This window comes from Neomonachus schauinslandi, chromosome 4 (assembly GCF_002201575.2).
Source record: "Neomonachus schauinslandi chromosome 4, ASM220157v2, whole genome shotgun sequence".
Lineage (NCBI taxonomy): Eukaryota > Metazoa > Chordata > Mammalia > Carnivora > Phocidae > Neomonachus > Neomonachus schauinslandi.
The window spans coordinates 2,812,531-2,835,109 of NC_058406.1; the positions used below are offsets into that span (position 1 = coordinate 2,812,531).

General features: G+C 54.4%; 1 protein-coding gene across 1 annotated transcript in view; it reads left to right on the forward strand.

Annotated features, from left to right (window-relative positions):
• The window catches only part of AJAP1 (adherens junctions associated protein 1), a 125,772-nt gene that overhangs the window by 96,364 nt on the left and 6,829 nt on the right, over positions 1–22,579 (forward strand). The window contains exons 3-5 of the mRNA XM_044913809.1: positions 18,073–18,160; positions 20,320–20,562; positions 22,241–22,372. Of these exons, the coding sequence (XP_044769744.1) occupies positions 18,073–18,160; positions 20,320–20,562; positions 22,241–22,313 (404 nt within the window). The 3' untranslated portion in view covers positions 22,314–22,372. The remainder of the gene's footprint in view (positions 1–18,072; positions 18,161–20,319; positions 20,563–22,240; positions 22,373–22,579) is intronic.

Here is a 22,579-nt window from a genome sequence, read left to right on the forward strand (position 1 = left end):
TGTGTTTGCCCATGTGCATGCGCATGCCTGCAGCAGAGGGGGCAGGTGTGTAAGGAAGGGTGTGTGTGTGTACTTGGTTGCCCGTGTGCGTGCACACGCCTGCAGCAGAGGGGGCCGAGGTATGGATACCCTTCATGCTGTCAAGGCTGGACTGCCTCCCTGCCCTTGAGAACTCTGTGCTAACGAAGGACACAGGAGGTGACCACAGGGACCCGACAGGGGACCTTGTCACCCTCATAACTCTTTTAAAAATGGTTTCTGAGAACACCTGGAGTGCACGGTATACCTGGCAGCCCCTGCTCTTACAAGCGGAGCCACCCTCCCCTTCAGGCCAGGACTAGTGTGTCCCCTAAGGATGGGGCTGGAGTTGGGCCTGGGCCACGGGGGGAGGGGTCACAGCAAAGCTCAGGAATCTCCTGTGAAACCCCCTCGCCCTCCGTCCCTGCAGGGGGACCCTGCTGTCACCTCAGGAGAGGGCTTCGTGGCTCCCTTTGTTCTGATTGGACTAGAGAGGAAGGGATCCAGACTTCCAAAAGACAGAGACAGACAGACAAGGACAGAGAGACAGACAGAAAGGGACAAGGAGGGAAGCGGGAGAAATGCTCCTCTCCGGCAACGCCGCCCGTGGTCCCAGGGACAGGGAGACGTATCAGATGGGGCAGCCAAGAGGCAGGGATGAGACCTCCACCACCCTGACCTGGGCTTGGGGTGAGTGAGGCAGCGGTCAGCTTTTGCTCATTCCTGTTGTAGAACCCAGGACTCTGAGTGGTCGGCCGATCTCCTTGCCCAGGGTCACCAAGCTGGCGCTGGCCAGGCCACTTCTGGAGCCCGGCTGGGGGCCCTGAGGCCAGCCCTCCATTGCCCCTGGGGGGCCTCCCATGCCGGGGCACCAGGGGCTTCTCCGGCACACCACCCATTTCTTCCTTGTCACAATCATTTCTTCACCGTCCTCCAGAGTTGATTTCATGGTTACTGGATCCGGCAGAGCACTTTGTGGCCTGGGAAGGACTTTGGCGTCTTGGTCCAGCACAGCCTAGGGTACATCGGGTGACTGTGAATGAGCATTGTGACCGCCCGCAGCTCCAGAAGGTGGGCTGTGTGAGGGGCCTGGGGGCAGCGCTCTCTGCCTCAGTGCTGGTATCTCTCTGCGGGAGCTGAAGGAGAGGGCCCCGCCCCCAGCCACGTGTGCCACCGTCCTCACGGCTCGGCACGTTCTGCCCGGGTGTCTGTTCCCCAGTTTTATCCAGGATCCAGCATGTCATCCGAAGACAGACCTGGTGAGCAGACCAGATGATAGCATTTTGTCCAAGAGGACAGAATGCAGTGGAGACAAAAGCCGGGGAAAAAGCATCCCTGCCCTCTGCGAAGTGTCTTTCCATTTCCACAATGATAAGAGCGGGTCACTGGGCACGCACACACAGCCAGACCTGGGCAGAAGCCCGAGTGCACAGGTGACTGTAGACACAGAGGCTGGGGGGCTTGGTGGGGGGCCTGGCTCCCGGACTGGGCCTCCTGCTCGCCTCCCTCCCTGTTCTAATGCCATGCACCTGCCACCTCCCTGGATGGTGATGGCAGTGCCCACAGTGGGACAGGGCGAGCTAGCCAGGAAAGCCCCCATGCGGAGTCCAGGGCTCAGTGCATGGAGGAATCATGTCGCAGATACATGAGGAGGGAAAAGCCAAGCGTGTCATGAAAGGAGGGGTTAAACAGGCAGGAGGAGGGGGAGGGGGGAGGAGGGAGAACACTGGTGACATCCACTGGGATGGGGGGCCAGGAAGGAACAGGTTTGCTTTGTGCTTGGGGGTGCAATTACCACTGGGAAAGCTCCCAGCAGACAGGGGAAGGCAGCCAATGAGAACCAGCAGCAGAAGATGCTGTGGGCACTGTCAGGGTGAGATGGTAATCCTGGCTCTGAGGGCAGGTGGAATGGCCTGGGGGGAGCACGGTGCAATCTCCATGAGCCCCGTATCTGGCAGGGAAGGCTGAGTGTTCCACCTAGCACATAGTAGGTGCTAAGCAAATAAGATTATTATGTTGCAGAGTGTAAATCAGATACATAAGCAGAGCCTAATAAGGCTTCTGCATGGAGTTCTTGGGGTGGGGGGGACTGGCCTCTCTTGGTCCTTTGCTTCTCAACGACACCACTTGGATCAGGACCCAGGATTCTCTTGCTTCTCTGAATCCCTTCAGCCAATAAGAAGGGATCTTGACTTCCCACGCCTTCCCACACACCCCCATCCCATTACACTGTCACCTGAATGATTTATTCTTACAGGGAGTTTGCCTCTCAAAAGACATCTATAAAACCGGGACCCAAAATGGTAAATTCAAGGCATGCGACAATGACTGGAGCCCTGGGAGGAGGGAGGCCTCGGGGGGCCCACAAAGACCTCATCATGCTCCTGTGGCTCCTTGGCCACATGACCCTTGTTCTGGCCACCGGACAGGTCCCCATCAGGGGCCCCTCCTGATTGTCCTTTCCCTCCTCTGAAGAGTGTAGCTGGAGCCTGTCACAGACCTCCTTCTTGGACAGAATCGTACATCGCTGCTGCTGGAGGGGCCCCCTGCACTGATCCATCCAAATGTTTTCACAGTTCTTTTTAGTGAAATCTTGTACCCCCAGTATGGAGAACAGGTTGAAGGGGGGCGGCACAGTTAAGGAGGGAGAGGGGACCTCAGACCCTCCTCGATGCTCCCCCAGCCCCCGAAAGTACAGTGTCCGGGCTTAGGAGGATAGTTGGAGGACCACCGATGTAGACTCAGTTACTTATTACACGGATGGGGAAACCAGGACCCCCTGGAAAGGGGACCGCAATTGCCCGGGGCCAATCCCACACGAATAAGCAGAAATAGATTCTATTTTCTTCAAAAATACCCACATGTATTATTTTTAGATACATATGTAAATTATCCATAGACATGATTTATAGTTAAGATATTAGTATTTATGTATGTCTCAGTTCCCTCTGGAAATTCTCCCTCTTGTAATCTATTCTCTTTACTATATTAATCACCTTTAATTTTAAAGTTAGCACCTGATCACACCAATGCCTAGTTATTCTGCAAGACCATTTCTTTTGTCTGTTGTCTCTTTCCTCCTGGAATTTGTTCTTTGTTGCTGTCCCCTGGTGTGCCTGGTAAACTTGGGTTCAGTTTTGGACATTGTGGATGAAAAGTTATAGACAGAATCTGATCAGAAGCAGGCACGAATCAGGAGGCACCTGGGTGGCTCAGTTGGTGAAGCATCTGCCTTCCGCTTGGGTCATGATCCCGGGGTCCTGGGATTGAGTCCCACATCGGGCTCCCTCCTCAGCAGGGAGCCTGCTTCTCCCTCCCCCTCCACAGCTCCCCCTGCTTGTGCTCTCTCTGTCTCTCTGTCATCTCTCTTTCAAATGAATAAATAAAATCTTTTTTAAAAAAAGAAGTAGGCACAAATTGAAGGATGGTATTTCATAACACAGGGAAATTATTTGAGATTCGAATGTCCGTGGCCCCAGGCAGAGTCTTACTGGGACACGGCTGTGCCCATTTCTTTGCCTGGATCTGTGGCAGGTTCAGAGCTACAGTGGCAGAGGTGACTGGTTGCCGTGTAGACCATAGGGGCCTCCAAGCCTAAACTGCTAACCCCTGGCCCTTCACAGGAAACATCCTCCCACTCCTGCCCCGAGGCTGCTCCTCAGCCATCTAGGTTGGGATCATGAGGACTGGAAGCTGGGTTTCTGTCTTTCTGGAAGGCCCATCCCCCTCGGAAGGCTTCAGCCCCTGTCTCTGTCTGCAGCCTACACAAGCCTCCTTGACTCCAAACGGCTGTCATCTTGGGGTGGGAGAACAGCGCCTCTTCTGTTCTCCAAACTCGCAGGGAGTTCCTGGCTTCTGATCCCCCAGGCTGAGCTTGGGCATTTTTCTGTTGGTTTCTGCTTGTTCTCTTTGACAGGACCTCAGTCTTGGGCTTTGAAAGGCTGTCTTGCAAACATGGGTTCAGATGTCGTGAGGACCACACACCAAAGCGAAGGGCAGATGTTTCCCTGTCAGCCTCCATCGTCCACCACACGCCACCCCTCCCCTGCACCTCCCACCCCTCAGGCCCTCCTCCCTGCTCTCCTGGCATTGCGGGTGCTCAGACCTGTCACGTCCTGACCTTCCCAGCTGACCCTCCAGGTGGCCCTGCCTTGGTGCTGGAGAGGGGGGTGAGGACAGCAGTGATTCTCATCGAGCGCCCCCTCCCAGTGGGAAAAGGAAGGATCAGACAATTGTCCGAGGGTAATGGGGGCGCTGCACAGGGCCCGTGGGTTGGGGAGGGGGCACTGGGCCCTGTTAAGTGTGTCTATTTGTTTGCTTATTGTTTTTAATAAAATGGCGGTTGGCAGCATAAAAATAGTGGCCGCTGTTGGGATTAAGGATATTACCCACCAGGAAGCTTTTAAAAAGTGCTCAGAGCACCCCTTTGGGAAGCTGGTGGGCACTCTTGCATTTCCCCTCTCTCCCACACTCCCCACCCCATCAAAATTGCATTGCAATTTCCCCAAACTTTAGGGCTTCACGGGGATTTTAATGGAACAGGGGATAGGCATCTCCCTCCCGCTGGCTCCGTCGACACTCTCAGTGGATTTTGAAGGCAGAGCTGACAGCGTGCTGAGCCACGGGGCTCTGTTTGCAAGCTGCACAGTGCTCAGAAGAGACCCGGCTGGACCCTCCCACCCTGCCCCTCGGACGTGGGCTAACCCTACAGGTTGGGCTCGGAGCTTGCCAGGTCGCTGGAAGGTAGCCCTTGATGGGGTTCCATAGCTCCGTCAGTGAGCGAGTGTCTCTGGGCATGCAGACAGAGCAGTGGCCAGCACAGGGCCCTAAACCAGATGCCAGCCGCGGGGAGGGACTCAGTGGTGGCTGGAAGAGTGGCCAGCTCTGCACAGTGGGGCCACCTGGCTCAGAGCCCAGGACCAGTGCTCCGGGATGCTCTGGGTGGCCCTCGTCATTGACGTGCGTCCTGGACAGCCCTTCTCTGACCTCTGGCCACCAAAGCAGGGCTTGTCCCAGCCACAGCCAGGCAACAAGGAGCATCTGTCCTGGATCCATGTTTCCTAAGCTGAGTTTCTTCTCTCCACCCCACAAATGGTCATTGAGGGCCGTGGGTGCAACAGGTGGTTTGCTGCCCTTGGAGGAGCAACAGAGAGCAGGCCCTTGGGACGGGGGTTCGTTCCTCTCCTGAGCCTGCGTGCCGCCGAGCTCCACGGAGAGCTAGCTTTGCCAGGCTTCAGACGCATGTTCTGCGGGAAGACAATGCATGTGTCAGATTCTCGGGGGGATGCTGGGTCCAAACAACTTCATAAAACAGGCTTCTTTACCGGACAGTCCTCAAACTCGTGCATCAGGAATCTCCAGCAGGGAGAGCTAAGCTTCCTGCACAGTGCCTGGTTCCAAGAACAGCACAAAACTCTTGCATTGCACCCCTGCGAAGTGTCTCCAGGGAAGGACGTGGCCTGCGTCCATCATAGCCCCTGTGGGCAGGTGCCTTCAGGTTGCCCCGGGCCACCTCCCTAAACCCTTCTCTTCTACAAAGCAAACCTGATCTGTCCCGCATCCCTTCCCCTTCCTCCTGCGTGTCAGAACTTGGCTCCCACAGGGAGACCCTGTGACCTTGGCTCATGTGCAAGTAGCTGCCCAGGGACATGGCAACACAGTGAGTGAGATGTGGTGCCTGGTGATGTCTGACGCTCTGAGCTCTCCGGACCTGAAGCCGCCAGTCCTGCCAGGAACGTAGCCCCCGTGTGGTGTTGGTAGGGTCGTGCTGCCATGAGGCCTGCCTGGCAGTCTCCTCTGACCTGTGTCCTGGCAGCTCCTTCTCTGCCTGGAGGACCGTCCCCGTCCCTCTTCACGTAGAGTGTCAGTTAGCTGGGGTCCCAGAAATGACAGCACCAGACCTCAGGGGGATCGCCTATGGGAGCACCCTCGGGGCACAGCGTGGCGGTAAGAGCTGGGGCAGGGCACCCCATTCTCGGGGGGGGGGGCCTGCAAAGCCGAGTGTGGCTGGAGGGAGGGGTGAAGACTTGGGGCTGGGTGCCAGTCTCAGTCTCTCGGGACCCTTTCCCCCACTTCCTGGATTGGCTCATTATGGGCCATCATGGTACCCCTGGTCACAGAAGCCTTCGTCACGGATGCAGTGCACGTCTACTCCTGAGCACCTTTGGCTGGTGCCTGCCCCTCGGCCCCCTAGAGCATGGCATGTGCAGGGTGGGGACTGGGCAGCCACTGTCCCCAACTGCAGCTTAGCATCTAGCCTCAGACACTAAGTAGGTCCTCGTGGTAGGTCCATAGTAGGTCCTCAGGTGTTGAGCGGACACATAGCACTTTTCTATCCAACAGGGACCTTCCAGAGAGGAGGTGTGTCACTCTCCCCTCGTGTGACACTGGGGGACGAGGGAGAGAAGTGACAGGACGGCCGTCTGAGGTCCTGCAGGCACAGCGCAGAGACATGTCCCCACCCGCCTCACTCTCCGCGAAGGGCAAATCGGCGTGCCCCTGCCCCATGACAGCATGGCTCCCCTGGGACGGCGGGGGCACAGAAGGCACTTCATGAGTGACCCCTGAGGATACGGGGTGGGGGCAGCTCCTGCCGGAAATCCGGTTCTCAGGGCTGAGTCCAGACACTGTGCTTTCCTCTGTCCCCACGTCTGCTCTGCCCCGGGCGCCAGGCCGGGGGCTTCCTGTGCGTCCTCTGCAGCCTCCAGGGCAGGTCAGGAGGCCGGCAGCTCAGAGCCTCAGAGCCGTGCTGGGGACAGGGTGCCAATGAGCCCGCTCCAGGCGTGGCCGAGCCCGCCTGTGGCCGTCCCATGATTCTGTCCTTACCTGGGACGCACTGACAGGTAAGGGGTTTCTCACGGGAGTCCATGCATGCACCTTCGGTACACAGCCAGCATCTGAGAACCGCTCGCTGCTCCATCCTTGGGGTGTCTTTGCCTGGTGGGGGGCGGACATGCCTGGATCTGCCTCTGTCAGGTGCAGCCCCTAGACAGCATCTCTGTCCTGGGCCACCGTCAACAGGCCGAAATGTCCCTGAAAATAAGTAGGAGACAAGTGCTTAAGCCACAGGAAGTGGATACCCTCCGGTGTGGGCCTTGTCCCTCAGGCTTGGGTGGGCATCTGAAGCACAGGGAGCCCCAGATGAAAAGATTAGCAGGACTAAGGCCTCCAGGACTGGACACTCGGTGGGAATCTGGCCACATGCTGGGCTTTCCGATACAGACTAGGCATTGGTGCGTCGCTTTATCTAGAATGCACTAACCAAGTGTCTGCTCGGTCCATGCACCGAGTGGGCATGCCCAGCCCCGGCCGACCCATGCCAGGAAGGCGGCCTGAGCCTCTGCCCACACTCCACAGAAGTAACAGTAGCCAGGGTGAGAGCCTCTGCCCTCCACACACCCACAGGGCACCGGCTCCTGATTGGGAGCACCACACAGCGCTCGTGCACCATCTGCGGGGCGGGAATGGCCAGGTCGCACGGCGAGGATGCTCTGAGCGGGAGGGAGCCAGGCTTTGTGGGGGAGGGCTGCACTGTTTGCTTAGAGGTTTGATCCATTCACTATTGTATGGGCTAAATATGGACTTGTTACTGTTGGCGGGCGCTGGCGCTCCTCGTGAGTAATCCAGCCACAGACTCTGCAGCTGACTCATGGGGCCCGGAGCCCTGGCCAATGGCCCTTGCTCACAGACCATGCTGCTTTCATAGCCGAAGCCCCTCATAGCCGAAGGCCAGACGTGCTGGCTGATGGGCACCGCGGGGGAGTCCCTCCCCAGCCCCCCGACATCTCCTTAGCATGGAGCGATGCAGGCTTCCCCCAGCACACTCCTTCCCCGCCTGCCATCCTTTGTTGAACTACCCCAGTGCTCTTGGGAGTTAAGTGAAAGAAGTGGGTCATTTCCATATTGGCTACTGAGTTCAAAGCTGAATATCAGCAGCGTCTGTTCTTGAATGAGATGAGCAATAAATTCAGTGTGTGCATGTGTGTGCCTATGTGTGTGTGCATGTTGTACGTGTGCGCCCGTGTGTGCATGCATGCATGTGCATGTCCGTGTGTGCATGCACGTGTGTACATGTGTGTGTATGGTGTCTTGTGTGCATGTGTGCATGTGCATGCACTGTGTACATGTGTGTCCATGTGCGTATGGTGTCTTGTGTGCATGTGTGCGTGCATGTGCATTCACGTGTGTACATGTGTGTACATGTGTGTATGGTGTCTTGTGTGCATGTATGTGTGTCCATGTGTGTGCATGTGCATGCACATGTGTACATGTGTGTCCATGTGTGTGGTGTCTTGTGTGCACATGTGCACGCATGAGTGCCCGTGTGTGCATGTACATGCACATGTGTACATGTGTGTCCATGTGTGTATGGTGTCTTGTATGCATGTGTGTGCATGTGCATTCACGTGTGTACATGTGTACCCATGTGTGCATGCCTGTGCATGGGAGGGAGGGAGCAGCAACCAATGCAAGAGAAAGGTGGGGCAGAGGCCGGCAGAAGGAACCCCAGCGCTCATGCTTTCAGAACTCCTGAAGCTGCGAATCTCCTCCTCTCTGAGGGGTTGGGTTTCGCTCAGAACTGTCCTTTCTGTTCAGAAACCATGCTGCCTGTGAATGAGCAGGTCTGACCCGGCCTCCGGGGTGTTCAGGGCCCAAAGCGGGAGGCATGTTTCCTGGGCCCCAGTTCGGCCTCCTGGTCACTGCTGCCCGTGAATGTGAGTCCGAGGGGCCAGATGGATGGGGCCTGGCCTCAGTGTGTAACCCCTTCTCCTAGCTGTTAAATTTAGCTCAGAAACACGTATCCTACCTGCACCTTCTTCCATGAGGGGTGACTGCGTGTGGTCCCGTGGAGGGAGAGGCCCTGAGACAAGGGGTGGGCAGGGTCACGGAGGGCCAGCCCTCTAGGGCAGGGGCCCCCAACTCTTTCCTAAAGGGACAGATAGCGGATATTTTAGGCTTCCGGGCCACACGACTGAATCCTTCCCTGGCAACACCAAAGCAACCTCTGACATTTAGTCTGATGTTGCCATGTGCCAATAAAACTTCAGTTACAGAATCGGGGTGGGGGCTGCATTTGGCCCTCAGGCCGCAGTTTTCAAACATCTGCTTCCAGGCCTTTCTACTCAGTGTGCTGTCAGCGACCCCAGGAAGTGGGAGAGATGCAAACCTCAGCCCCATTTGCCATCCCGCCCCAGAAGGTTCCTGTGTGTGCAGGGAGGGGAAGCAGGGCCTTAGAGGCCCCCATCCTCACAGCCGCACAGGGATGACATCAGCCTTTGCTGAGACCTACTGTGCGCAGGCCATGCGGCTAATGAGGTTCCCTTGGCCTCTGAATAAATTCTCCTGGGATCTTATTTGCAGATGAGTCAAGTGAGGCAAAGCAAGCGTGCAAATCCCCTGGGCCCACCAGGGGCCAAGTCCCACAGCCGGGGGCTTGAAACAACGGATGTTTATTCTCTCGAGGTTCTGGAGGACTGAAGCCAGCAGGGCCACACCTTCTCTGAAGGTTCTAGGATTGGGTCCTATCTGCCTTCTCCAGCTTCTGGTGGTTGCTGGTGGCCCCGGGCTCACGGCCGTAGGCCTCCAGCCTTTGCATCACCATCACGTGGATTTCTTCCATGTTTTTCTGTGCCCACCCCGGAGTTCTATAAGGGCACCAGCCATTGCACTGACCACCCACCCTAAAACCAGGACGATTTCATTTCAAGGTCCTTAGGTAATTAATTAAATCGATGAAGACCTTATTTCCAAATCAGGTCATATTCTGAGGTTGGACAAGTGGACGTGAATTCGGGGTCGTGGGGAGAGCAGGTCACTTGTCCAGGGTCCGGACTCCCAGGACCTGGCCCCAGCTGTCTCAGGGCTGGCTAAATTCAGCTGTGTGGGGGATCATGGCTTTGCAGAGTCGAGTGAGGGCCACGGGCCTCCGAGACTCTAACTGACCCCCGCTCCCCTCCCCAGGCTCCTGGGCCTCCACAAAGCATTTCAGCTCAGGAGTGTGAGATTCCTAGTGCTATAGCATCGCAACATACCACAGAGTGGGTGCTGTCAACAACAGAGATTCACTGCCTTACATACTTCTGGAGCCCAGAAGATGAGAGCAAGGCAGGGCCAGGGAAGGATGTTCCGGCCTCTCTCCCAGCATCTGGTGGTTCATGGGCTCTGACAGTGGAACTCCAGTCTTGTCCCTGTGGGGGTGTGTGTCTCCGAATCTCCCCCTTTTATAAGGACACCAGTCATACTGGGTTAGGGCCACTGACCCCACTATGACCTCATCTTAACTAATTACATCTGCAACGACCCCATTTCCGAATAGAGTCACATTCCGAGGCAGTGGGTTAAGACTTCCACTTGTGAGTTTTGGGGAGACACAGCTCAATCCATAAAATGAGGACAACACCGCTGGCGGTGAGTGGAGTTTCCCAAACTTCCAATCGGAGTTTCCCGATGCATTTGTTTGAGTCTGGACCTGGCTGCTCTGTGATCTCTGGCCCCCAGCTCCCTCTGTCTCCCCACTATGCTCTAAAATTCAGGGGAGTCTCCAAAGTCAGAGAAGGTTCTCCTTATCCGAGGAATTTGCTCCTCGATGTGACTGACCTGGGGGTGGGACAGCTTTAGTCAGCCTAATGCCAGGGGACTAAGCCCCATCTCGAGGCCCTTTTGGAGACCCTTGTCAGTGAGGTGTGCGTGATGACCCCCACATTCTCTAGATTGCAGCAGCTGGCCACTGGCCATCCCCCCGTGGTGAAAAGACCACTGTGCTGCAGCAGGCTGTGCGGGGAGCAGCTAAAGACACAGGCCCTGAAGCAAGCCTGCTTCCCAGCTTTCCTGTGTCCGAGCTGCTTTTCTTAGCAGGAAAAGGTTAATCTTGCTCAAAGAAATGACCTTGAGCCCAGCTCCTGGGAGGTCACTGTAAGTCCTCCGACTGTCCTGCCTGATAAGAGTGTCTTGGTTTCCCAGATAGTCTGTGCTAATAATGTGACTTATGGGGGAGGCCTTGGGCTCCAGGGCGTCAGCTCCACCTCTGGTCAGGCTGGAGCTAAGACCTGCCATGCCTACACGACCAAGCCACGACAGAGACTCTGGACACCCAGGCTCAGGGGGGCTTCCCGGGCTGGCGACACCCTGCGCGTGTTCTCACGCAACATCACGGGTGGGAGGTAAGGGCTGCCCACGTTCCTCCACTGGTTCCTCACACCTGGTCTCTCCTGGACTCTGCCCCCCTGTGCCTCTTCCCAGTGCGGATTTTAATCTGTGTTTTTTCACTGTAGTCAGCCAAAACCGAGTGTAATAGCTCAATTCGGTGAGTCCTTTGAGTGAATTTTTGAACCTGAAGGCAGTCTTGGCGACCTCCCAATATATTGTGCACCTTTGAGAAAGCCCCTTAACCTCCCTATGGAAATGCAGAGCGTTTCTGCACCCACCTCATGAGGTTGGAGGGAAAATATATAAACTCATTCGCCAAAAACAACGTGGGGCACCTACTACCACTAAGATGTGTGTGACTTCCTTAGTCACTGCTGACTCAGTCCTGCATGCCCTCCACCAGCCTCACCTTCTACCAAGAAGGAAGTGGCTGGAGGGAGAACAGGGGACGTGATGGGCAGAGGACCACATTTCACCTCCTGTGGCCATACGGGGTGTGATCAGGACATTTCTGACCGACTACCCACACACCACCACAGTGATTGTGTCCCAGCAAGTCAGTTTGGATGATGTGACCAGATCTGAGATGGGGACACTGTTTTCTAGTGTCATTCATGCATTCCTTTCATTAGTGAAGAACCTCAGCCTCATTGACGTTTTGGGCCAGATCTTATGGGGTTGTCCTGTGCACTGTAGGACAGCGCCAGCATCTTGGGACTCTATCCACTAGATGCCAGTAGGACCCCTCACCCCTGTGTGACCACCAAAAATGTCTCCAGACAGGGCCAGATGCCCCCGGCTGAGGACAATCTGACAGGTCCTTTAGGGTAATTCCTCAAGGACTTAACTTCACCATGTTATCATGAGGCATTAGTACAGCTGTTTCCAGAGTGGGGCTCTCTTCTCTGTATGGGGTGGTCCTGCCTCAAGCTGCAGAGAATTCCAATGAGAGGCAACTTTATCTCCATGGAGTCCTGGCTCCAGCCTCCCCCATCACCCACAGCATGGAATGCCCTGCAGGGTCACTCAGAAAATGGCACACTCCTTTGTGTTCACACCAAAAAAGCTAGCAGCCTTGTTTCTCTGAGAACACCCTGGTTTTGGAAGACACGTTTTCCCTCAGCAGTCTTCTCTCACCCCAGGAGGTGGCCAAGTGCCTCAGAATGAGCCCAAGCTTCAGAGCGCCTCCTTCTCAAGAAAGCTGGGCTAGCCTCTCACTGGTCCTGCAGTGGACGCTGCGAGCTTCACCAAGTTCCCAGAGAGACTGTTTGTCAAAGATGTGCTGTGGAGTCCATGTTTTGCAGCCTTGGTGGAAAAGGAATGGAGTTTTTGCAGTGAGGTTGGTACTTTGGGAGACCCCTGTCACCTTTCATCCATCAAGCCCCTGAAGACAGACGTCCTTGGATCCAGTGGTCACCGTCCCTGGTTCCCACGGCGCAGGCACATGAGATCCCTGCATTCTACGATGAACTACCATTGACAAAATATGTCATCCCTTTGCCTCAGCAAACTCCAGCGCCATCGCTCCTGCCTTCATCCAAGGGTACCAGCCGGATGTACCACGTACATTCCTCAAGCGCTAGGAAAGAAGGCCCTCAATGGGTTTGCTTTTGCCATGGACAGTAGCCCATGTTTGATTCAGCTCCATTTAATGAGAAAGTCGTCCAGACCCAGAGATGGATTACCAACTCCCCATCAATCTCCAGGGCCTATTCTTATTACAAACCACCACAAATACAACCATAAAAGCCCTATTGATTGAGGCAGAGTTTGCTAATCCATCTGTCCCCATCCATTATTCCAGGTATAATTTTTCATTATCAGGATGGCAACTGATTCCTCACACATTAGTATACAGTGGCAATTACCAGGAGCAGAAAGAGCCCCTAAATTAGCAGGAACAATAACACCTGTCAGAAAGGGGAAGCAAGAACCCCACACAGCATGCTGTGCACTCTGGGACCATGTCTGAATTGCAAAGAATTTGAAGATGGATTCAATATTGACCTTGTAAATGGAGAGGAGAAGGTTTGTGTTTTCTTCCCTTTCTCGGGTGTATAGAGTGTACCTTCCCTTCGGGTGACATCCTCGTTCACCGGATCACAGCCTGCCTGACAGCTGGAGTAGACACTGTTCAAGGATTTTCTTGCCCGGGGTCAGTAGGATTTGTGGGACAGATGTTCCTACCTGCAGTATGTAATGTCCACAAGGGACCTGGCCTGAGGGGAGCACTACTTAAGGTGTGAGTAATATGGGAGAAATTAGTGAGGAAGCAGAGAATCTGAGGGGGATAACCTCCAAAGAACCCTGCCATTTGCGTGGGGCAGGGAAAACCAGTAGCTCTGACATCTGAGATCTGAACGTCCTTGTCTTTTTGCAAAATGCAGCTCCTTTTCAGCCTTGATGGAGAAAATTGAAAGACATGTGGCTGAAATAATTCTTTGGGTCCCCGGAGGGACTAAATGGATAAAATTCTCCCTGGAGTTTGGTTTCCAAAAATCAAGAATCCTGTCTAATTGAGTTCTCGAGGAAACTGTCACACAAAGTGATCTATTCCCAAGCCAACCTCACATGGACAAACCTGGCAGGGCAAAGCTGCCCATGGCTAACTGTTACGGTCCAGCTTGCTAAAGTGGACGTTGTGGCTGTCTTTGAAATCACCTTGGCAGTGGCCAGTGAAATTCTCAGAACTCAGGAAGCCTTTGATGATGGAGCGTGAAGGTTCTAGTCTTCAGAACCAAAGGGTTGCAGCTTGAGTCCCAGCTTTAACCAATCTTTCAAAATAGATATATATTCTATTTAATTTATAAGACAAACCACCCTCAGCTGTTCACGTAAATTAGAGGCCAGCAAACTATAAACTATGAGCAAAATTTGGCTGCTCTCTGTTTTTGTAAATAAAGTTTTATTGGAACATAGCCACACCCATTTGCTTGCGTATTATCCATGTCTGCTCTTGCCCTGTAACGGCCTGATGGGGAAGTTGCAACAGAGACCATACTGCCCACAAAGCCTAAAATATTTACTCTCTGGCCCTTCATGGCAAGGTTTGCCTACCCAGCATCCATGCGAAGACTTAAGGGATTTACACTGATGAAGAAGAAAGGACTCCTGGCATTTGGGGAGGACTAAATAACAGGGCAGATGATTGAAACAGGACACCACTTCTCACATGCTGTTCTGTTCTCTTCGTAGTAGCCAACCTCCCAGAGAGAATAAGTGAGGAGGCATCCTCATGGATTTTCTATCTTCCAGCCTGCTTCTTAGAAGTGTCATTCTTGCCACATGTCAAAAGGCCTGATCCTTGTTCCACCATCATGAGCATGGGGTCTATGGGATCTTCTTGTAGCTGTTGCTCTTTTATGCACGAGCCCAGGGGCCCATCAGAACTCATGGGCCAGGTGTTGAAGCATAAGGCTGTTTGCCTTGCAAGTAAAGTATGGGAAGAGTAGTCAGATGTTTGCCTCTAGCTAGTTTTATGACCAGAATGTAGCTACAGATGGGTTAGTTTGGCTTTAGATGTTTGATCTTCTCTGAGGCTCCAGAGCAGAGAATTGCCTTTCATCCTGGCTCTGCCGAATGATGATGGGAAAGTCACTTTACTCCTCAGCATCAAGCTCCTCATCAGTCAGGCAGGTGCAAAAGTGCAGGATGGTGATGGATTCGGTTGATCACATGTGAAGACTTGGCAAGGTACCTGGCATAAAGAAGTCTTTCTAGAAAGCATAGCAGATGATCTTGGCTGGTTATTAACCCACTGATCATTTCCTCCAAAATTTAATTTGGTAAGTTCTATGGAGGAGTTGTACACTGAAGGCAGGAGAAGGGCCTCCAGAATAAGGCAAACCTTAGGATTATATCATCACCTTTCTCCCTGTTCCCCTGGTTTTTATTTTTTCCTTTTCAGTTATAAATGTAATATGTCACACAGCTACAGTTGTAAGGGACTGTGTTAGACTGTGTGTGGGGCTAGGGGTAGGTATGAAGATGAAGAGGCCCCTTTCTTAAGGGGGCTCAGGGACTTACGAGGCCCTCGGGCAAAGGGCTGGTCTTCCATTCTCAGAGTCATCAGTGAGGGAGAGGTCCCTTGAGCCAACCGTTCTGCCCCCAGGCCTCAGTTTCTTACATCTATCAGAGGAGGAGAATCTGTGCCTTCCCATCCTCACCCACAGGGGGGAATGGGAGGTGATCAGACATCTAAGATGCAGCTGGTCATGGAACTCTTCCCTTCCAAGGACGTTTGCCACTGCAGATATTCAACCCCACAGAATTCCCATAGTAATAAGATGAGAGGTCAAAATCCAGCAGTGCCCTGAGCCTCCCCTGGTCCTACAGATGGTGGGGAATGGATGGCACAGCACTCTGCTCTTGTGGGGCTCTCAATGCCTTCAGCTCGGCCTGACCTAGCAGTTGAACCAGCCCCCGCGTCCTCTTGGCTCACCCACTCACTGTGTACTTTTACATCGCCAGCCTCCATAAGCTGGATTCTCGTGACCTAGAAGATGGAAGGTTTAGCCCAAGGAATGAAGACTCGGTTCTTGCCATGGGGAATGGGATGCGACCTGCCAACGAATGGCTGAGAAGTTTTTGGCATGGGCCTGGAGCACTTCCCGAGGGGTCTGTTCATGGAGGAGGTGGTGAGGCTCAAGAAGATGTAGAAGCTTGCTCTCCCCCAGGAATGTAGATGGGAGAGGTACCAGCCTCTACCTTGGAATAAAGGAGACCAAAATTGAGCTTAGAGAAAGTCAGAGCAAAAGCAGATTAATGAAGTTTGAGCTCAGAATCATATTATACTGCTGTTCTTAGTATGGACTTTGAGCCAGCAGATCCTATGTGAACCAAGGAATTTACACAAACTGGTCCATTTGGTTTTCACTTCCATAACTGATGATGATAGTATTTACCTTTGAGAGTTGTTACCAGGATAATTTGGATAATGCACCTCTGACAATTGTTACCACTTGTTGAGCATGCCTGAGATCACCATCATCACCACCATCATCACCATCACCATCCTTTCCAACCCTTCCTCTGCCAAAGAGGTCTGAGTTGGGTGTTGGGGGAGCTGTTGAATAGTTAGGGATTTCTGAGGCTGGCGGGTACTCCATTGTTGATGAGACTGAGGGTGTTCCCTGTGGCGTAACTAGCTGTCAGTCCTATGGGAAAACTGATTTGGCAGTCTTAGATGAAAAGGCAAACTGGCCTAGAGGTTTATGGCAGGTGCCACAACTTGGGCATAGATGTATGTGAAGCCATTGGCCAGAACCAGCAGTGAATGCTGCCATTTTAAAAAATGGGCACTAGATCACTTCCCAGCCTTTTGGCTAAGATCAAGTGAAAAAATGGGCACTAGAGAAGGGGGGGGCACCGTGGCTAAGTTCGTCAAAACTGACAATGTTTGGCATGCAGTAGGTGCTCTGTAACTGGTTCTTGAATCAGTGGATAAAAGAATAAATGAAGGGATTTCCATTACATTCATGTCTTCTCCAGTTTTCCTAGTGGTGCTTATCCTGTGGGCTCAGGAGAGGAATCCCTCACGACAAACAGAAATAGCCCGGAAGACGGGCAAACAGGAAAAGAAAGCTTGTTTTCTGGTCATGCCAACTTTGAATCATTTATTAATAATTTCCCCCACGAGGATCATATTCAGTAGAGAGGTAACATCTGTTTGCGAGACTGTGTCCTTGGGAGACCGCCAGAAAAATCTTATATTCTGAAATCCTCCATGCTGGGACACACGTGCGTCTTGTTCTCACCCAGGACCCGCTGGGTTCCTCGGGGTGATGGGCGGGCCTCTGCAGTTGGACCCCTGGAGTGGAGAGAGGCAAGTGCTTACACCTCCCAGGTGCAAGAACACAGGGAAATTAGCACTTCGGTGGGACGAGGGGCTGCCCCCTGCAGGGCTCACTGCAGAGCCCCCAGGACCTTTATGGCCCAGCTCCTCAGGTAGGGTTCTTCCTGATCAGAGGAGGACAGGGCCTTTGCAGGTGGCTTTTATGGACCAGTGGCATCTGCCGGGCATGCCCCCAGTGTCTGTGTTCCAGGAAGGATGTGACAGATGTGTTGTCAGGAGGAACATAGCCTTGCCGCCCATCCCCTGCATCTGTGGTCAGTGGAAGGTGGTACAGGGGGTGGGGACAGAGGGACAGTGTAGGAGAGAATCCCTGTCCTCTGCTATCCCTGTATGGGGTCAGCAGACAGCTCTCAGGTGGGGCTCAGGCTGCCCCACTTCTGTCCCTGACTTGCTGTTTCCACTCCTTATGCCCCGCACCATCCTACCCCATGCATACACACAGCAGACACAGGGCAGCGAGGCTAGACTGCAGATCCTTTTCTGGGCTTTGGGGAAGCATCAGCCGCTAGGCCTGGGTCTTTTATTCCTGGAACCTCATCAGGCAGTGAGCATCTTGGAGAGGACTCTGGAAAGAGGAAGATACTCCCCAGTGATCCAGGTAACCCCTGAGTCTTCCAGGAGGTCAACCTATGTTCACTCTCCCCTACCTTCCCAACAAATCCTGGGCTGCCTCGGCCCCTCCTGTGTCAAGCCAGACCTGCTCCCACTCAAAGGCCTGTGCTCAGAATCGAGAACTTACCCAGGTGGGAGGAGGCAAAGGAATAGTGACAGGTCCTGGGGGGCGTGCCTCAACCTGAGCTCACCTGGGCCAGGTGAGGAGCTTGACAGGTGCAAGAAAGGACACAGCTGCCCGTGGGCCGGGTCACAGCTGGGGAGCCAAGAGACGCCAGGGCTGGGGCCTCCCTTCCTGGACTCCAGGTGACCGCAGCCCTGGTGCCCAGCCCCTGCCATGGGGAAAGAGAGACCCGAGTTGACAGGAGCAGGCCCTGCCCTTCCTGGGCTCCTTTGTCTCATGCCCCGGTCTCATGGCTGCCCTCCCCCTTCCTCTTTTCCAGGTCTGGCTGTTCATCAGATTATCACCATCACTGTCTCCCTCATCATGGTCATAGCTGCTCTGATTACAACTCTTGTCTTAAAAAACTGGTAAGGCTCCTCGGCCCCTCTGGCCTGGACATGGGGGCTGTGGGGCTCCCCCGGGAAGTGTGCACAGAGGGTTTCCTACTTTTCAGACCCGGTCCCACATTGCATCCCAGGGCATTGTTTTTCTCATTTGGGCCAGAGAATTGGGTGCAGCTCTTGGCCTTGCTTCAGTCTGCTCACCTTCAGCCCCACGGCAGTTTGGCCGGCCACAGGCGCCGTGCTCTCTGATACTGCCCTTGGGGGATGCGCCCCTGCCCGTGGCTTTCTCTGCAGAATGCAAGTGAGCCCAGCCTCCACGACAGTTTCTCAGGCAGCAGGTGTTGGGGTTTCCGAAGCCTGTGTCTGCATTCAAGTGTGCCTTTCGATGCCGCCCACCCAGCACGCCAGCAGCCTGGGCAGATTCGCGCCCACCCCTCGCTGCCCCCGGCTGTCCAGGGGCCATGCTCCGCCCACCGATTTGAATCCTTCCTTCCTCTTGTGGCCGCTCTGTGTCTGCTGAACTAGGTTATTGCTTTGCTCCAGGCAGCCTGTTTTTGCCTATTTCCTCCTGGAAATTGGCCTACTTTGAGGTTGGCCTTGCTAGGTGAACCCACCTGCTACACCCCTGGGAAAATCGGGGCACTGCTGGGTGACCCTGCTGCACACACACCTCCGACACCCCATCTGCCTGCAGCCCCTCCTCCAGCAAATTGTCTCCTTTTAGCATCAAAGCTCGAACTCCCTTGTAGGGCAATACACCCAAACGGTGCCCCCGTTGCCGGCAGGTGGTGACGGGAGGTCAAGTGGGGCTGATGGGCAGCAACTGCTCCCGAGGGTCCAGACAACAGAGATCTGAGAGAAAGCCAGTCTCCAGGGTTAGCAAAGGTGGCAGGGTGGGATTGGCACAACCCCAAAGCAGACCTCACAGCAAACCAGCGAGGCCTCCCGAAGGCCAGCAAACCCGAGACCCAGGGTGTTTTCTGGGACAGGTGATGAGGACGACCCTCAGCTCACCACAGGGCATCTCGGGCAGGGGCTGGTCCTGGTCTGGACCCCAGGACCACATGGATGTGTGGCTGGACAAATCCCATCGGCCATCTTGACGGCCCCCAGAGGAGATGGAGGAGGCTGTCGCCTCTTGGTTTCCCACATTTGGGTTTGCAGTGAAGCCTCAGAGAGTTCTTCTGGGGAGGACAACCCAGGCAGTGGATGAGGGGGTTCCATGACCTTGAGGAGGGTCCCCTGGGTTTGCATTTATCTTCCCACCTTTGTTTATGGGGTGGGGCTTCTGCGCCAGGAACCAGGGATCCTCTCACTGGAAAGATGAGATAGGGCATGTCCATGACTTACAGGAAGATGGGCTCATGGACCCTTGCCCCTCACGGCCTCTTCCTTCCGCATTGGCTCTGAGCACAGCAGGGAGGGGGAGAAGGGAAACTGGTTCCCCAAACTGGGGGCTCCCCAAATTTCCTCCTAGCTGCCCTCCTCCACTGGGATGGGACTTCCACTTACCCTTCTTGTGACTTGCCGGAAGTGCCTGGGAGAGGTCACTGATGATCTACTCCCCCAGATCGCTTGGCTGACAAGGGTGGGACTCCCGTGTCCATCCTTGGTGGCGCTGGGAAGGCTCTGTGGTCCAGAGGAACAGGACAGGATCCATGGGGCATGCAGAATAGTTCTCTCCATAGACCTGATACCCGTGAAGAATGGACGATCCACGTTCATTTCCAACTTGGGAGCGTGGGCAGGGGCAGGGCTGAGGACGCAGGGCTCCCCACTTAATAATTCTCCCCAAAGATGGTTACATAGTCCCTTCCAGAATGAGCCACCAGACCAACCGTATCTGTACCCATCCCTTCATGGGGAAACCGAGTCGGCACCCCTGCCTGGCTGACACCCTTCAGCCAGACGAGGCCTCGGCTCTGGGATAACGCAGCTCAGAAACTTATCTCATAATCTGCCCTGCAGTAATGGCCACATTTAAAATTCAAATTTTATTAACAAAAAAAGAGAGAGAGTGAGCTGATTGTTTGATTGTGGTTGATCTTTCTGAAGAGGCTGGGAATTACCATCTAATATTAAATGACGGATAATTCATGCCCAGAGGCGAAGCCTCCGTAGTCTGAGTGCTGGCTTTTGGCATCTGCCCGCCGCACCCCCACCCCAACTCCTCTGTCTTCCAGCTGTGCCCAAAGCGGGAACACGCGTCGGAAGAGCCACCAGCGGAAGATCAACCAGCAGGAGGAGAGCTGCCAGAACCTGACGGACTTCACCCCTGCCCGGGTGCCCAGCAGCCTGGACATATTCACAGCCTATAATGAGACCCTCCAGTGCTCCCACGAATGTGTCCGGGCATCCGCGCCCATGTACACCGACGAGACGCTGCACCCGACGGCCGACTACAAATCCACGTTTAACGGGAACCGGTAAGCTCAGGCCAGGGCCAGGCCCTCCGCCACAGCATCGTCGACCTGGGGTGGGGGCACCCTTCACGTGTCTTTGGGGGGCCGAGCAAATGCATGCAGCTGGTCTGGGGAAACGGGAGGGGCGGGGTAGACGGAAGGAGGTGTTTCACCCGCCAGAGACAGAGCCCAGCAGCAGCCCCGCTCGCTTCCGGACCGCACCCTTGCAGAGAGGGCAGAAGGCCCTCCCCACCCTGGATACCACGCGCCGGGGGCTGAGCAGGCATCCTGGCCGGCTTTGTGGCAGCGGGCCTCCTGATATCAACACACTCCCCATCAGTCTCTCTGAACGCCCATCAATAAAATGTCAGCGACGCATCTTGCAAAAATATCAAATACCAAATTCCTGGTTATTCAATGCTCTTTTTTATTATTAATGGGTAATCCTTCCAAGAAGACATGACCCTAAAACCATCCCTGGGAACATTTAAGAAACCCTCGAGTCAGCTTCCGAGGGTTTATCCGGAATTAGATGAAAATATCAATAAGCTATTTTTTTTTTAAGTGAGCATGCACATATGCATCATTTTGTAAATTAAAAAAAAAAATTCTCCAACCACTTAAACATCTTAGGAAGAAATGAGTAGGAAACCAGGCGGACCCGAGGGACCCACTGTCAGCAGCAGGAGTAGCTGTGAATGCCCAGGGGGCCCGAAAGCGTTCCTCCCAGAACCCAGGTTGAGGAGACTCGGGGTGATGTTTAGCTGTGCTGCCCGTAGCTAACGGGTCCTCATCCTGGCCGTGAGAATAGGGGGACCTTCCTTAAGCTCCTCCTCTTGCATCTCTGCATTGGACTCCACGATATTCCCTGGGATGCTCCCCTCCCAGCCCAGGAGAGTGGAGAGCAGGGGCCTCAGGACTGTCCTTGCAGCCCACATTGCTTGGACTCAGCGACATTTGGGGAGCTCCTCGGTTGCATCGCAGCCTTCCAGAAGGCCTAGTTCACAAAGAATTGGCAAGAGGATTTTCAAACCATTTCACTGGAACGCATGTGATTCGGTTTGGCTATGAGTGCTGGCCAACGAGTGTTTCAGTTTGGGGAACGGGGGCTGGGTTGCCAAGTGACCTTCACTGTTCCCACTGGTCCCTCTTTGGCCCTGCCCAGTCCACGTGCAAGGTGGGTGCAGCTGCAAGGTGGACGTACTGAGCCCTGGCTCGGAGGCATTGGGTGGAATGGGTTCTTGCTTTTTGGCCTAAGGCAATGCTCTGTTGGTTCTCTCTGGCCTTTGGAAGTGGTAGCTTAGGTCTCAAAGGTGACAAGTGACAGGAGACCCATTTCAGGAGTCAGGCCCTGCCCACTCCATCATGTGCAGTAAAGTGGGTTGGAATCCTTGCCCTTGGAGGGGGAGACCCCAAGCTTTGGGCTTTTCCTGCAAATTAAAAAACTAAAAATTAAATGTCTTCTGTGCACGGCTCCTTCAGGCTCTGTGTCCTCCAGGGCCTTCCAGGGTGGACGTGAGTGTTAGCTGGCCACAGGGAGAGGGGCCCCCTTCCTGCCGAAGGCCAGTGGGTCCCAGCTGAGCATTACCTTTCTGCGTTCTTTTCGACTCAAGAAGCCAGTTTCCGGCAGTAGGCCTCAGGCGGCCTGCTCGTCCGGTATTCTGTACGAGCGCACGCAAGCCCGTTTTTCTGATCGCTGCAGACCCTCTTCTTCTGATCGGCATCTTATTCCTGTGGCCTTTGTGTCTGAGAAATGGTTTGAAATCTCCTGCTGACTGGCCGAAGTCTTGTTTACCTCCTGGGGGCAGGGCAGACGCCATGTGTCTGTTTTATGGTACGTACCTCTTTTTTTGGACATCGATCAATTTTTCCCCCCTTTGCCTCACCTTCCTCACCCCCGCCTCCACTCTGGGACAACTGGGAGCCCTTCTGGACATGGCAGGTGGAATTCCAATGGCGTTGCCATCTCGAATGCGAGCCAGGAGGGCTGGGCTTATGGTCTCTCTGTTGCACTTGTTAGAAATGTCCCCGTGGAGGGAGG